General features: G+C 47.1%; 1 protein-coding gene across 2 annotated transcripts; it reads right to left on the bottom strand.

The window, feature by feature from the left end:
- Window positions 1–2,447: 2,447 nt before the first annotated feature.
- Window positions 2,448–12,730, bottom strand: STMN4 (stathmin 4). 2 transcript variants are annotated; one of them, XM_063915035.1, is made up of 6 exons: window positions 12,586–12,730; window positions 7,416–7,482; window positions 6,553–6,648; window positions 5,468–5,676; window positions 4,297–4,499; window positions 2,448–2,948 (listed from the first exon to the last, which is right to left on the bottom strand). In XM_063915035.1, exons 2-5 carry the CDS (start codon window positions 7,426–7,428, stop codon window positions 4,299–4,301), a joined length of 519 nt encoding a protein of 172 aa, XP_063771105.1. In that variant the 5' UTR covers window positions 7,429–7,482; window positions 12,586–12,730; the 3' UTR covers window positions 2,448–2,948; window positions 4,297–4,298. The 2 variants fall into 2 exon arrangements, with proteins under 2 accessions (XP_063771105.1, XP_063771104.1); XM_063915034.1 differs by having other exon boundaries at window positions 4,308–4,499; window positions 12,586–12,723.
- Window positions 12,731–17,083: the final 4,353 nt, after the last annotated feature.

Here is a 17,083-nt window from a genome sequence, read left to right as displayed (position 1 = left end):
CACTGCACGGCCCCCACCTGGCTGCCGAGTTGCTGTCAGAAATATCCACTGAAAGGTCCGGCAGCCGCCGTGCCGTCTTTGTAGGCAGTGAACCGTGTGTGTGGAGGGGAGCTTTCACATGCAATGTTTTTTTTAGCCGCGGCTGCTGCGCATGCGCACAGCATTACACACGGCTCAAAGCCGTTGTGTGTGAAAGACCCTCCCGGCTTTTTGCCATCCGGGAAAAACCGGAGCGTGTGTTACAGCCCTGAAGATGGCTCAGATGTCCGCTGTTCACAGCGATGTTGCCGATGGTGATACGATGCTGCTTCCTCGGACACAGGCTGCGTATCAGAGAAGACAAAGGTGAGCGTCTCTTTACACAAGACGCCACCTGCCACATTCCATAACTTCCCTGCTCCGTTGCGGCCGCAGATGCAGCACCGAGACCATTTGCCCAGTGACTGCCTAAGACAAGCGGGGAGTGGAGATTTCTGCATGCAGAAGATATTTCCTATAAACTCTTAGGGCGGTATTCAGTTCTAACTGCCCCCTTCCACACCCGTTCTGTTTCTGCTGATGGGCGTGGTATCATCGTTTTAGCTCACTACCCCCGGGATAGCGAGGCGCCCTAACCCTTTACGCAGTTAAACCTGATTACTATGGGCGCCATATGCACGTGAACGGGATCACTTTAGAAAGGAGATATGTTGTGATGTATCATTTGAATGCCGCCTTTAGACTTTCCTTCTCTGTGTTTCTGAGAGTTCCGCAGTTACAGCTATGTGGGAGGAGAAAGGAGGCTGAATCCTGTGTATTAGTCAATTAGCGACTGTCCAGGAACAGTGGTTAATTGTGCGTAGGGAATGAACCATCACCTCCTGGACAAATCCAAGAGGTGTCTCCTGTTTGTTTCACATGAACAACATTCCCGGTGAGATGTGGTAGGTTTTGTGGCCTGTTCGTCTCGTGGAGAGTCCTTCTCCCCCACTGACCCTGAAGTAGAGATGTGTACGGACCCCTCGTGTTTTGGTTTTGGTTCTAATTTATCATCGTGTTATGGCAAAACCACCCTCAAGTGTTTTGTTTTGGATTCAGTTTTTGGTTGGGATTAAAATGGATTTTAAAAAAAATAATCAATAACCATTGATAAAAATCTATAAATTATTGTCATTTTTTTCAATCCAGAACCGGTAATTCAGATTTAAAATCCGAATCACGGGAAGAGCCAAACTGGTACTGGGTTCAGATCAGATCTCCTCGGAAAGGCTACGGTTCTGTTGATCCCTGAACCTGGGAAGGTCCCTACCATTCCAGACTCCTACTGTCTCTCTCCTACTGGAGGATGTGAAAATCCCTGCTACATTCCATCCATACGCATAAGTAAAGTTATTCTGGAATTGATAGATCCTGATCAAATCTCCTTTATGTCAGATAAATCACCACTATTAATATTAGATGTCTGTACCCCATCCACAACTGTGTGGCCCCCAACAACCCAAAAGCTGTGGTTGTGTTTCTTTAGCTCCTTGTAGGGCATGACTATTAATGGAACTAATATTCTGTTTTTATTACGATGCGGCTCGACACTCTTTCCACCGGAATCTACTCCAAAGTGGACCACTCAGTTTAAGTATTTCAGAACACAGATGACTGATGTTTATGAGAGGCCATTCAATTAGAAAATAACAACTTTCTGGATATGACATAGTGCAGGCTGATGCGAGTGCTGCGGGATTTTCAGTTTTGGCCTCATTTTCGCCTTTAGTACATCCCGCCCGTAGATATGACTTACAGTGAAATTGATATGACATACAGCTAGATGGATATAACATATAGTGAAATTGATATGACATACAGCAAGATGGATATAACATTTGGGGGTCTAGTCATGAAGCAGTGAAAAGAGTGGAGAAGTGAGCCAGTGGAGAAGTTGCCCATGGCAACCAATCAGCTGCTCTGTATGATTTTGTAGCATGCAAATTATAGATGTTACTTCAATGCTGATTGGTTCTTCTCCACTGGCTCACTTCTCCACAGTTTTCACTGCTTCATGAATAGACCCCATAGTGAGAGGGATAAAACAAAGCTGTCATTTTGAATTGAATGGCCTCTCACAATACGGCCCACAAATGACTACACTCCGTCTGTGTAATGACTGTGTACCAGCCTGTTCCTTACATTTCTCCAACTGATGGCGATCTTATCTCCAATTATCTCTGACAGGTCCACGCCTATTTGTAAAACGTGCCAGCGAGTTCTTGGAAAAGTGGCACTGGACTGTGACATCATAGCCAAGCGCCGTACTCCCAACCCGTTACCAACAAATGTATTTTGCGGTCAGCAAGCCTGGTCGTCGTCCTGCCCAACTAGACCGCATGGAAGGCGGAGCTTGCAGTGACTACTTAGTAGGACTTCTTACACTATAGCAATAGACCGAGGTGAGTAATGACACAGAAGCATTGGTGTAACCTGGTATTAATGTATGTATTGATGAGGACGTAGACATATAAAATCAGTGCCGTTAAACAGCCCTCCCTATAGCAGTCAGATAGAGAGAATGGTTGGTTCATCTGCGCTGCCGTAGTTTAAAACCACCAGCGCTTTCCCCATCACAGCAAGCTGCTTTATTAAACGCATCATACTGGTATTGACATGAAGAGAACGTAGAAGGCTGGGTTCATGGGTACAACTCTTTTGGACTTGCGGATGAGATGGCCAACCCCTCCCGTTACGTCGTCCCAGTTCCCGCCCTAAGCTTCTTGAAAAAAAGGTGGCTTTGCCGATCATCTCTGGACATTCACAAACAAATAAAGCAAAAAAGAGTCTCTGTCGCGTAACATTGTGCTGGGCAGCTCAAGCACCCGTTGGGGGTCCACAGTCCAAATCACCGTGAATGCCTTGACTTTCTACCTTGAAGCTTCTTCCTTAAGTTCTTTGTTTTTCCTCACTTCTTCTGCGTGCTTGTCCTGGAGAGGAGACAGACAGTGTCAGTGCGACATAGCGAATACACGCACCCTTATCCCTGGCCTTTATTTCACAGTGTACTAAGGGCTGAGGGTTACCGCTTGGAACCCTAATGAGGGAAACTAATGAGGACACAAGTAACCATGTGTGTTTGGATCCATTGCCTCATAGAATGTCTTTTGGGCTATCACCTATCAGTGTCATGGGGCAATTAAAACATGCATTGCTTGCCTGTTGTCCTGGTATGTCCAGGGGGCACTTCAGAAGTTCTGGTGGTGCTCCCAGACTCCCAAGGGAGTAGGCACTAGGCACCCAACCAAATCCCTCTTCCCACTGCTGAGAAGTGGGCAAGGTGCCCTTGGTGATGTCATGGCTCAACCCCAGCACGTCGTGTCACCATAGTTCTGCCCCATCGTGGGATGTGAGGTGTCATTGCACAGCAGGGGCATCTGGGGAGCTACACAACCCATGGCAGGAAATTGCTGGTTACCCCACAAAGCCCCGTAGAAATCTAATAGTGCATTATGACTTTGACCAGATGTAGTATGAGACGGCGGTCAAAGGCACGATGTGGTGCCAATGATTTAGGGGTCATTGTTTATTGCAACCAAATTGCATAAAAAGTATTATGAGGGCTTCTCTGAGAGATGGATGGTTCTGTCTCTGATTACAGTATGTCCGAGGGCTGACCTTCTGGATGAGGGACTCTGCTCTGGTCAATAGGAGTCTACAACTCGATAGTACCACAGCATAGTTACATTTCCTATTTTATAGCAGTTCCTGCTACAGGTTCATGTTGTTCTAAGGCTAAATCCCAATCACCACACCTAGAGTACAGTCTTCTTCTCACCGGTCCCACTTTTTTACCACAAGTTGGCACAAGGACACCAGACCAGTGGAGCCCTGCAGATAGCTAGAGTGCCAAAACCCTGCACCACAAATTGCATGGCACTGATTGAACCAGCAGCACTGGTGAGTCTAGCACCAGATGGGAAAGGAATTTTTGCCATTTAATCAGATGCCACCTCCACCGACACTATTAGTCTAACATCTTGTGACTTGCAGTGTTGAGCACCGATGGGCCAGACGTCTGCAGAACTCCTCTGTGCCCAGTGTTCAAGAGCACATTGTCAGGTAAGCGTGGAATGACAATAGGTCAAGCTTCCATTGCTCTAATACCCCTCTCGGGTGATGTATTCTGCGAAGCGGAGATGTCTGTAGGTGGGCACCACCATGAATTTTTCTAAGGTAACTCAGCAGAACATATGTACAGTTGGGCTCATTAATGGGAAGACACAAGACAATGACTGGGACACAAGGGAAGAATGTGTAATTACCACTTTAACTAACCTTTAACTAACCTTCTCCTGCAGACGCTCCAGCATGGCGGCTAGGTGCGCTTCCCTGTTCTCCTTGTTGACCTCCATTTTCTGTGTTAGTTTCTCCTTGGCCATTTTGCTGAAGTTGTTGTTCTCCTCAATGGCTTTCTGAATCACTTCACGTTCGTGCTCCCTCTTCTCCGCCAGGTGCTTGAGAAGCTCGGCTTCCTGGTACTGCATTATTCAGAGAGATTCTATGTCAGTCCTATTGATCAGCAAGTACCCCACTGGGACAACTTAAGATACATCTATACTCATCAGTGTGACACGTTGCATTTCTTTACTTTTAGAGACAATGCTTGTGTTGTTTTGAGTAATGCCATGCACCTATCTATTCAGGTAACCCCTTCATGGCTGGAAGTATTTCACCCCTTTGTAACCACACCTCATTTCACTAGTTACACTTCATCTATCAGTGTGCATGTGGATCCTTTGGTTCTCCCACAAATAGGGAAATCCATGGTAATGTCACTTAAAGGAAGCCACAGGCTTTTCCTGTGATCAGTTGGGAATCTTGGACTTGATGGTAGTTTCATACGGATGTCGGGAATTAATTTAACAAAATTCCACTTTTGTCCAACTTTGAGTTAGGTGGGAGACCTTCCCTCTCTGCTGTGGGGTTACTGGATGAAATTAGGTGGCCATAAAGAAGGAACCTGACCAGCTGTGATGGTAACCGAAGGTAACGATTACAGCTGATGAAGCAAGTCTGGTTCCCACTTGAGTTGGACAACGTTCATCCTGGACCCCCACAGCATAAAAGGAGAAGATTATTGGACACACTGAGAGTTTTTCATTAAGGTTGGTCAGCATGATGCCCAATAATGGAATGGGGAAACTGCTGGAAGCACATATTGTTATAGATAAATTATACTCATTGTGAAGGCATCACTTGAGTTAGGTGAACATTTAGAAGAAGAACCGTCATGCATATTGCTTCAGCCAACAAAATATCCACATCCTCTAGGTGCAGGTGACAAGTAGACATCAAATGAGGCTATGTGTATCAGTAATAACACTGACTCTGTGTCCTGTGCCTCAGTGAAGTTCCTTTTGAAAATGAAGACCGCATCCAGCCAGTGTAGGTCACCAGTAGACTATATCCAGAAGGTCCCTGCCTGATCCGCCCTCCACTCATTTACCTTGCGCCTCTCTTCAGCTGCTTCAAGTTTTTTCTGGATCTCCTCCAGGGACGGGTCTCGCCGCTGGGGAAGGGTGCCGTTTAGTTCTGGGACTCCATCAAATGAAGGTGGCTTTAGAATGACTTCGAAGGCATGACCAGAGGTCCGCTTGTTTAATTCTATGACCTCCATGTCTGAGATAACGCACCACGTCAGGTCCACAGTGTCTGCTGCGAGGGGAGAGAAGAACAATCAGATTATTCCCTGCACAAGTTCATTCCCCTCGGCCTAAGAGCAATATGTAAAGACGTTCTCCACTTTGGACACTTCCATCGCCATACCCACCCCACCCCAACCCTTCCTTCCTTCCCACCCTTACCCTTAGTACTATAGGGCTTATCAGACAGCCATGGCTACTGTTGCTTTTTATATTGTTCCAACAATATTGTTGCTATGCACAATCCCTAACCCTACTTGCTGGACGCCGATCAGTGTACATCTTGCTCCCAGCCATAAGGGAACATATTATGGGTATACAGGTTGAGTATCCCTTATCCAAAATGCTTGGGACCAGACGTATTTTGGATATCGGATTTTTCCGTATTTTGGAATAATTGCATACTATAATGAGATATCATGGTGATGGGACCTAAATCTAAGCACAGAATGCATTTATGTTTCATATACACCTTATACACACAGCCTGATGGTCATTTTAGCCAATATTTTTTATAACTTTGTGCATTAAACAAAGTGTGTGTACATTCACACAATTCATTTACGTTTCATATACACCTTATACACACAGCCTGAAGGTAATTTAATACAATATTTTTAACAACTTTGTGTATTAATCAAAGTTTGTGTACATGGAGCCATCAAAAAACAAAGGTTTCACTATCTCAGTCTCATTCAAAAAAGTCAGTATTTCGGAATATTCCGTAATACGGAATATTTGGATATGGGATACTCAACCTGTATATGTTTGCAGATAATCTTGTTGTCAATTGTAGTGTGTACATTCATGTAGAAAGATTAATTACGGGACTAAATTTAATGCAAATTTATATCAATAAATAGATAATGACGATATGTCGTGTACTTACCATCATATTTGTAGGTCTGTTTTTTTGAAGGGTCAGAGAGAAAACAGGAACAGAATAGTGACACTAGGGGGAGCTCCTTCACCTTATCTTTGTAGGCTGCAGGGGAGAAATAAATAATGTTACTCTCCTTATCTAACCTCACTCCTCCCTGGCCATATGATAGATTGGCAGTCTCAAAAGTAAATGCAGGGGATGTGGGGGGGGGGGGGGGGGGGGGGTTTCCAGTTGCCTGGAAACACTTCTTCCCCCACAGTGTGATCAGTGGCCACTACATGCAGTATAAAGGGCAGAATGGAGCAGCTGCAGATGCCCAGAAATGGATGCAGATCTGTATGCATCTACTCACACGCTGGGGGCGGCCCAGTACAGAGCACCGCCCCGCGATGCGTTTGCAATTTAATTGTGAATGTATAGATTAGAGCAGAGGTTCCCAAACTGTGTGCCGTGGCTCTATTTACTAAGCCTTGGAAGGAGATAAAGTGGACGGAGATAACGCACCAACCAATCAGCTCCTAACTGTCATGTCACAGGCTGGGTTTGAAAAATGACAGTTAGGAGCCGATTGGACCGGTACTTTATCTCCGTCAACTTTATCTCCATCCAAGCCTTAGTAAATAGACCCCTTAAACACAGGAAGTCAGCAGAGCAAAATGAAAAGATATTCCACCAATTCCAACTTTATCTGACATTTCTGGTCAGCGCTGGGAATACTGATACATGCTGTATATTGGCCAAAATATATATATTTTTTTTTATCATTTCAACATACAACAATGTGGTTCAGTGCTGCAGATATTGGGGAGGAACATGAATATATCAAATAACTGTAGGTAGGTCTCGGTTACAAACTGAGAGGGACTCACCTGCCAAAGTCATGATGCTAAGGTCCGTATTTGGTTTCTAGGAGGTTCACAGTATGAGGTAAATGACCTGTAAGAAGGAGGAGACATTATTTATAGACCTCTCTGCAGCATGCAGGCCAGCGACATTCTATATACATTACCTAGTATACAACTAGTCTTTACGCCCAATAGCAACCCATGTTAAGAGATCTCTCCATGAGGGAGATTTATCAAAGCTTGGAAAGAGATAAAGTGGGGAGAGATAAAGTGACAACCAATCAGCCTCTGTCCTTAAAAAGGCTGTGCTAAATAAATGAACGAAGCGCACATCGCACTCCAGACCGCCTGCTAATAGGAAGGGGTGGGGCTATGCTGTCTCAGTTATCACACCCCTGAGGAATCAGATGGAGGAGGGGGAAGGGGGGCTGGATGACACAATTTGCATCATAATGACACGTCCCCGCCCACTTGAGTGAGAATTACCCACTCCTCCTGGAGTGTGGGAGATCTGTCAGTGATCGGGAAGTCTCCCGGACGGGTGTGGTATTTGAAAGTCGACAGTAACTAGGTTGACAATGTCTAGGTCGACCACTATTGGTCGACAGTAACTAGGTCGACAGGGTGTCTAGGTCGACAGGGTCTGTAGGTCGACATGTTCTAGGTCGACAGGTCAAAAGGTCGACATGAGTTTTTAATGTTATTTTGGTGTCGTTTTCTTCGTAGAGTGACCGGGAACCCCAAATAGTGCACCGCGTCCCCTCGCATGGCTCGCTTCGCTCGCCATGCTTCGGGCATGGTGCCTACGCTCCGCTACCGCTTCGCTCGGCACAGATTACTGGGGGTCATTCCGAGTTGTTCGCTCTGTAAATTTCTTCGCATCGCTGCGATTTTCCGCTTAGTGCGCATGCGCAATGTCCGCACTGCGACTGCGCCAAGTAAATTTGCTATGAAGTTAGGAATTTTACTCACGGCTTTTTCATCGTTCAGGCGATCGTAATGTGATTGACAGGAAGTGGGTGTTTCTGGGCGGAAACTGGCCGTTTTATGGGTGTGTGTGAAAAAACGCTACCGTTTCTGGGAAAAACGCGGGAGTGGCTGGAGAAACGGAGGAGTGTCTGGGCGAACGCTGGGTGTGTTTGTGACGTCAAACCAGGAACGACAAGCACTGAACTGATCGCAGATGCCGAGTAAGTCTGGAGCTACTCTGAAACTGCTAAGACTTGTCTAATCGCAATATTGCGAATCTTTCGTTCGCAATTTTAAGATGCTAAGATTCACTCCCAGTAGGCGGCGGCTTAGCGTGTGCAAAGCTGCTAAAAACAGCTTGCGAGCGAACAACTCGGAATGACCACCACTGTTCCAATCGTAGTCCACGTGGATCGTTGAGTATGAAAAGGTTCAAAAAAAGAAACAAATTGTGAAAAACTCATGTCGACCTTTTGACCTGTCGACCTAGAACATGTCGACCTAAAGACCCTGTCGACCTAGACACCCTGTCGACCTAGTTACTGTCGACCAATAGTGGTCGACCTAGACATTGTCGACCTAGTTACTGTCGACTTTCAGTCCGGATCCCCTCCCGGACACGCCGTAGCGCAGACAACTTTGGTCCCCACGCAAGTTGAGATGTAATCAGGTTTCTTTGCCTTTTAGGAAACATTGTGCTGTAAATCTAGCTGCCAGAATTGCCAAAATCTCTCCATTAACATTTGGGCCCAGGTGACGGTGAACTTGGGGAATGAACTGCGGCAGTAGAAGTATTGCGCATTCCTAATTGTCATTTATTTTTTATATCCATGGTGATATTTTTTAATTAACAAAAGATTCCTACAGGGAACTTATTTGCAGCACAACATTGTGATATAAGTGTTCCTCACTGTGTATAGGGAACTTGTAGTTCTCCAGCGCCCGACCGTATCCCACAGATAAATGAAAGGCAACAAAGAACAGAGCAATCTGCAAATGACAACAAGACACTGTCTGGTCTCTGCAGCCGGCAGCCCCATCTACTAGACCCATTGTGTCTGGATACTGTGCGCCAGCCAGGAATACGTTACCCATTATGTGGCAGGGAATAAGCAAATCCTTAACAGAGACTGCATTGTGCAATATTGAGTATTAGGAGCCGGTGTCCGGAGGCGCCAGGTGCCTGTCTTTCTACTAAACACATCTGAACTACACCGGTCACTGAACACAGAGAATAAAGGCCGGCATTACCAGGTGTGAAACATGGGCAGCAGAATGATCCATAAATGACATATAGGAAAAGTTGGTGACTCTGGGTAGCAGAGCTGACAATTGAATTAGCAAGTTGGGATTGAGTAGGACATTACACAACTATCTGTATATCAGAAATTGTGTATTTGCAGCTATTTGTTTCATTTGCAGCCTCTCTTGGCGTTGGTTATGGGATGTCGGCGGTCAGCATACTGACGCCTGGATCCCAGCCGCTAGAATGCCGACAGAGGGGTGAGTGTAACGAGGCCCCTTGCGGGCTTGAAGCTCGCCACACTGCCGTCTCAGTAGCTCGCAGTGGACACCCACTAGTTGGAATAGCCTGTTAGCCGGGATTTCGGCTGTTGGCATTGTCAGTGGTCGGGATTACGGCGTTGGTATCCTGACCGCAGGGTTCCCGAATGCCGGCAACGTAACTACATCCCCTCCCCTGCTTATCTATTGCCAGGATGTGGCTTGTGGGAGGGGGGGGTCATAAAATGTAAATCCAGGTGCGTCCGCACTAGGAGGCCCATTATGACGCTGTGAGTGGCGCTGTGCAGCGATACGACGCGTTCAGCACCGAACTGCTGAAACTCAATATTGTGCAGAAGACACTTATTAATGACATAGTTTAGGTTTGGGGGAGGAGTTTTGTATAGTGGTCATGAGTGTCAGCCCTCTTAAAATGCACCTATCAAGAACTGCTCACTATGGAGGCGGCCATTTTGTGGGCTGAACCAATATCCTTGGGAATGCTGCCAATCAATGGGCGAGGAAAAGTGATGTCACTAGTAGAGTGACACAATGGCCGCCTGTACTGTGTGCAGGGACATTCTAACGCACTTCTGATTAATTAGAAATGTGGAAAATACCGGTTTGTTAGTAGTTGCCATTGAATGTCATGTAATTATTAGCTGATATAACCACAACCGGCCAGTATTCTACAAGTAACCAGTACTGATTGATTGTCTTATTAAGCTATTGACAAGCGGTAGATTTATTAAAGATTCTAAAGCAGACAAGTGGCTGTGTTGCCCATAGCAACCAACCAGGTTCTATCATTTTCTGGAGTGCAAAAGAAAAATGATAGCTAGAAACTGATTGGTTGCTAAGGCGGAAACACCACCACTGGTCTGTGACTAATTGATCGACAGTAAGTGACTTATTTTGAGGCACACAGGTCCAGAACCTCATGTCACGTGTCAGTATAGCCACTGACAACGCCAACTGGGAAATCAGCAGTATGTATTGATATTTCATAATGTCAAGTGTTAAGAAGAGATGTTTCACCTGCTCTGCAGTTAATATTGCTGATAAGGATTCCCGCTCCCTAAACAGAGAGATGCAAATATTCAGTCAGATCAGACCATTAGCGTGCGGGCTCCCACCTACAACAGAGGCGGCCATTTTGTGGGTTGAGCTAAAATCCATCCTATCAATTCACTGGAAAGTTAGTGGTATAGCTGGTGTCCGTCACATCATTAGTATTTATCGTCATGATGTCAGCAATATGGCTGTCTGCACTGAGTGTAAGCGACAGGTACGCCTGGATGATGCACAGCCGGCCTGTGGAAACCTGGTAAATCAGGCAGGACTTCTGTAACATCAACATTTAGTGTTCCCAGTGATTGCTGAGCAGTTTCTATGTATCTGGTACATGCACACGCGTGACAGGATATGCCTGACACGTCTACCAGCTATATAAATCAGCATGCATAAGAACTGTCTGTACTGCCACGTAGCCATGTCACGAATAACCTGCCAAGCCTACACAGAGGCATTCCAGGTCTTGTCTCCTGGGGGAAGCACAAATACAGTGCACTCCTCACTACAGTCTATTCACTGATGCTCTGATAAGCAGAGTAGCAACTGTCCTCTCCACCTCGGGATGTTACGGCCCGCGGGTTGTACAGCGGGACAGTCTGTGCAAAATGGGATTGTCCCACCATAACTGGGACAGTTGGGAGGTATGTATGTATATATATATATATATATATATATATATATATATATATATGTGTGTGTGTGTTATGTGGCTGGTTGACTTCAAGCCTGCAATCATCAGCCAAAGAACCTGTGTAATCCAACAGTGTCCCAGTTTAAAGGGACAGTATGGTAAATATACAGTATATATATATATATATATATATATATATATATATATATATTGCATCGTGGTATTGGCACCCGAGCTCTGTATGAATGTCAGTAGAACCAGAAGTCACATCAGTGTAATGACATCATGCCTTACACTGAATTAAGTAGGGCACAGTCGGCAAATACTCCAGAGAGGGTGACAGATCTAACAGAGCACAGAATGGCCTGTAGGAAACTATGCAATGTACCGAAGCACACAGTACAGGGCTAGGGCGTATGTTGGCGCTATATAAATAAATGTAACTAATAAGGATAGTAATGTTTACACCATTGACAATTAATGACAATGAAACAACAGCCTAACACCCTCCGGGTCACAAGTGCAAGACACCCTCCGAATTTAACCCCTTCACACAGTCTGCTAATCTCTGAGGACAGGCTGGCATCGTTGCTGCTCCTAAGCATGGCAGCGTGATCTCTGCACGCCCCTACCCTCACCTGCGCTGTGCCCAAATCCACACCTGCCGCCTGTACCTACAGTAATAACCCCAGCGTTTGTAAATAAATAGGGGGTGCTCACAGTACATCCACCATATGCTATACACAGACCTGACAGCCGGCAGTACACATATTGGGGGTGCCCATGCAATCACAGCACCCACAGGGCGGGCTCCCATGCCAGGCACACAGGTCAGAGCAAGGGGCAATAGTGTAACAGAGGTAAAATCACCAGGTGCTGAAACATTCCACAACGTCTGCAATTGTTACAAGTAACCCACAGTCCATACTGCAATCCCACGCACCGGTATAGCATGCACATCTGCCATGTATCTATATAGAGGTGTAGTGCCTATAATGTATAATATTGTAGACTCACCTTTGTCTGGTAGGATACTGGTCTCCTGTCAGCTCAACTCCCTGAATTAAATCTCTCAGAGACAATCCCAGCATCAGCACCGGCTCTCAACATGACATCACCTCTGAGCATTCCTATTGGCTGGCTGGCGGAGCCCACGGATTGGCCAGCATCTTCTGGGGAAGCTCAGTCTGCCTGAGTAACACGCTGCATATAGGAAAAGGATGATGTCACTTAGAAAGCCTCTCTCTCTCCATCACACCAGCCCTAGGAGAAAACCTCAGGTCTGCATTAGGAGCGTACACTGCATGTATAACACCGTATGAGATGTCAGCAGGATGGGATAAATACATGCTTATTATACAGGTGTGTGTATATACACAGACACACACATATGTATGTATATGTCTGATACAGTCTGTGCCAATCGCAAAAATTCTTTTGTGCATACGCTGCGGGTCGCATGCACCGTAGGAGATTGCAGTTTTTTTTTGCATATGCGCAGTTGCAAAAAAATCGCTGCACTCGGTGGTCATCGGTGTTGCGTGCGACACAGGCCCTGTCAGAGCCGGCCCTAGCCAATTTGATGCCCTAGGCAAAATTTTGTCTGGTGCCCCCCAGCTCCGCCGCTAGTTCTGCATCTGTACTTGCAACGCTCAGGTAGTGGGGCCCACCGGGGGGTTACCCTGTGGGCCAGTTAAACTCTGCACAATGCCACACAGTAATGACCATAATACATATAATTCCACACAGTAAAGGAACCTTACACATATGCCTCACATTAGTAATGCACATAATACACATAATGCCACACAGTAATGCACCTTACACATATGCCCCACATTAGTAATGCCCATAATACACATATACTGCCACAGATACTGCCACACTTGCTGGTTATACAAAAAGATCAGTATCAAACATGTAGAAACTGTCCATTCTCTTCACTATTCAGTGTGTTTGCTGGTGTCTGTTACTCCCGTTAACTGCATGCACTTTACTTTATACTGTGGGAGCTAAATGCTCTGCCCTCCAGTCTGATGTGTCCAAAAGTCACGCTGCACTGATGTTTCATATAGAAAAGCACAACGCAACTTACTGACCACGTTACAGTGCTAGATGGCAGGGGAATTTTACAGTATGGACTGACTAGGAAATAAAGTGTGGGGAGAACACTGCCCATGTTATGTCCCTGCAGATACCTGGGGTTTGCACAGGGATAAGGGACACACACAGGATGGCAGGGTCCCCCTCCCCCATGTGCACAAGCAGTATAGGTGATGTCAGGTTTCTGTGAAGCAGTCTTCCAAAATACACATGTGTTATCATAAGAAGCCATCCAGTAATAACCTTATATAGTCAGTAAAAATGTCTCAGGTCCAGGAATTGCATTTACTGGGCTTCTGCTGTCTGTCTGAGGTCTCACAAGTCAGGGGCATTCAAGCATGTCAGAGGAAGTTTAAGGCACAGTGTGCATTTTTTTACAAATGTAAACAGCAGTGTATACAAGTACTGATTGAATACATTTGGAAAGTAACAGTTAGTTTGCGGACTGTCCCTCCCAGCATGAGATACTGCAGGGACATGCTTGGATGCCCCTAGACATGCTTGAATGCCCTAGGCAAATGCCTAGCCTGCCTATAGCTAAGGCCGGCTCTGGGCCCTGTGTACGTTTGAGGGAGCCTGCAGTATGAATATCAGTGGCAAGGCTTTTGCATTGTCACCTATTCACGGTCATTACACCGGGCTGAGTATTAACGCCGGCCGGTGTGTAACAGGTGTTCCACCATTCAGTGTCAGTCATGTTCAGGCATTGAGGAAGCAGATATTTTGCTGAAAATGTGTACGCAGCGACTGTGCAAAAATGTGCAAATGCCGCAGCCGCCTGGATGTGCATTGAGACGCCCACCAGTGGCTTTGCGGTCAAAGACGCAACTCTGGTCGCATTTCAGTCAATTACGGATCTTCCGAGTCGCCTTACGGCCCTGTAGCATGGCCGCAGGGAGTATGATGACCCAGCCGTTGCAGCTGCGTACGGGATCACAGTCATTGTCACGGGACACCCCAAAAATGGTCACTACCTGTTTGTGTTTTAATGCAACTTCCAGCAACCCACCACAGCGGCCCTTCTGTGAATAAATCCTCTCTGCGACCACAGTCACAAGACCACTGCCCCCCCCCCCCCCCCCCCCCCCGCACAAGTACAAAAGCATCGCACAGCGGCAATGCTTTTGTACTTGAAGAGTAACTCCCGGCCAGTGCAGCTCCTGCGGCTGGCCGGGAGTTACTCGTTGCTGCCCCGGGTCGCAGCGGCTGCGTGTGACATCACACAGCCTCTGCGGCTAGCCCCCCACACGGTCCGGCCATGCCTGCGTTGGCCGTACCATGCCCCCAAAATGGCGGCTAAACGCAGCCGTGCCGCCCTCTCCTGCCCAGCGAATGCCTCTGCCTGTCAATCAGGCAGAGGCGAACGCTAGGTAACGACGTCCTTTGGCCATCTGGCCGCGCCGGCGCATGCGCAGTACTGACCCGATTGCTGCACTGCGAACTGCAGCGTGCGATGGGGTCGGAATGACCCCCACTGTGCCCAGTGTAAGCACCAGAGATTCATTATACAGGATGGACCAGAAACAGTGACGTGGGTCGGAGTAAATACCCAATATTTCTCTGACGTCCTAGTGGATGCTGGGGACTCCGTAAGGACCATGGGGAATAGATGGCTCCGCAGGAGACTGGGCACAACTAAAGAAAGATTTAGGACTATCTGGTGTGCACTGGCTCCTCCCTCTATGCCCCTCCTCCAGACCTCAGTTAGATTCTTGTGACCGGCTGAGCTGGATGCACACTAGGGGCTCTCCTGAGCTCCTAGAAAGAAAGTATATTTTAGGTTTTTTATTTTACAGTGAGACCTGCTGGCAACAGACTCACTGCAGCGAGGGACTAAGGGGAGAAGAAGCGAACCTACCTAAGTGGTGGTAGCTTGGGCTTCTTAGGCTACTGGACACCGTTAGCTCCAGAGGGATCGACCACAGGACCCGACCTCGTCGTCCGGTCCCGGAGACGCGCCGCCGTCCCCCTTACAGAGCCAGAAGCAAGAAGGTCCGGAAAACCGGCGGCTGAAGACTTCTGTCTTCTCCAAGGTAGCGCACAGCACTGCAGCTGTGCGCCATTGCTCCTCATGCACACCACACACTGCGGTCACTGATGGGTGCAGGGCGCTGGGGGGGGGGGGGGGGCGCCCTGAGCAGCAATATTTACACCTTGGCTGGCAAAACTGACACCTTATATAGCCCCAGAGGCTATATAGGTGTAAAAATACCCCTGCGAGAATTACTAAAAAAGCGGGAGAAAGCCCGCCGAGAAAGGGGCGGAGCCATCTCCCTCAGCACACTGGCGCCATTTTCCCTCACAGCTCCGCTGGAAGGATCGCTCCTTGGCTCTCCCCTGCAGTCCTGCACTACAGAAAGGGTAAAAAAGAGAGGGGGGGGCACAAAATTTAGGCGCAGTATATTATTAAAAGGCAGCTATAAGGGAAAACACTCTTTATAGGTGATATCCCTGTGGTATATAGCGCTCTGGTGTGTGCTGGCATACTCTCCCTCTGTCTCCCCAAAGGGCTTTGTGGGGTCCTGTCCTCTGTCAGAGCATTCCCTGTGTGTGTGCTGTGTGTCGGTACTGCTGTGTCGACATGTATGATGAGGATAATGATGTGGAGGCAGAGCAAATGCCTGTGAATGTGATGTCACCCCCTACGGGGTCGACACCGGTGTGGATGGACTTATGGAAGGAATTACGTGATAGTGTCAACTCCTTACATAAAAGGTTTGATGACATAGGACAGCCGGCTACTCAGCTTGTGCCTGTTCCAGCGTCTCAAATGTCATCAAGGGCTTTGAAATGCCCGCTACCTCAGATGACAGACACAGATGTTGACACGGATACCGACTCCAGTGTCGACGACGATGAGACCAGTGTACCTTCCAATAGGTCCACCCGTTACATGATTGAGGCAATGAAAAATGTATTACACATTTCTGATAATACCCCAGGTACCACAAAAAATAAGATTTTACTTACCGATAAATCTATTTCTCGTAGTCCGTAGTGGATGCTGGGGACTCCGTCAGGACCATGGGGATTAGCGGCTCCGCAGGAGACAGGGCACAAAAATAAAGCTTTAGGATCAGGTGGTGTGCACTGGCTCCTCCCCCTATGACCCTCCTCCAAGCCTCAGTTAGGATACTGTGCCCGGACGAGCGTACACAATAAGGAAGGATTTTGAATCCCGGGTAAGACTCATACCAGCCACACCAATCACACCGTACAACTTGTGATCTGAACCCAGTTAACAGTATGACAAACGTAGGAGCCTCTGAACAGACGGCTCACAACAATAACAACCCGATTTTTTTGTAACAATAACTATGTACAAGTATTGCAGACAATCCGCACTTGGGATGGGCGCCCAGCATCCACTACGGACTACGAGAAATAGATTTATCGGTAAGTAAAATCTTAT

The sequence above is a fragment of the Pseudophryne corroboree genome, chromosome 4, assembly GCF_028390025.1.
Source record: "Pseudophryne corroboree isolate aPseCor3 chromosome 4, aPseCor3.hap2, whole genome shotgun sequence".
Classification (NCBI taxonomy): domain Eukaryota; kingdom Metazoa; phylum Chordata; class Amphibia; order Anura; family Myobatrachidae; genus Pseudophryne; species Pseudophryne corroboree.
This window is presented reverse-complemented; position numbering and strand designations above follow the sequence as displayed.

Bases quoted from the DNA above. Each gene is read 5' to 3' on its own strand.
- STMN4 (XM_063915034.1), bottom strand. The intron at 5,677-6,552 runs GTAAGTACACGA...CTCCCCTCGCAG, and splicing joins ACAGACCTACAAATATGATG to CAGACACTGTGGACCTGACG. The intron at 4,500-5,467 runs GTAAATGAGTGG...TGAATAATGCAG, and splicing joins CAGCTGAAGAGAGGCGCAAG to TACCAGGAAGCCGAGCTTCT.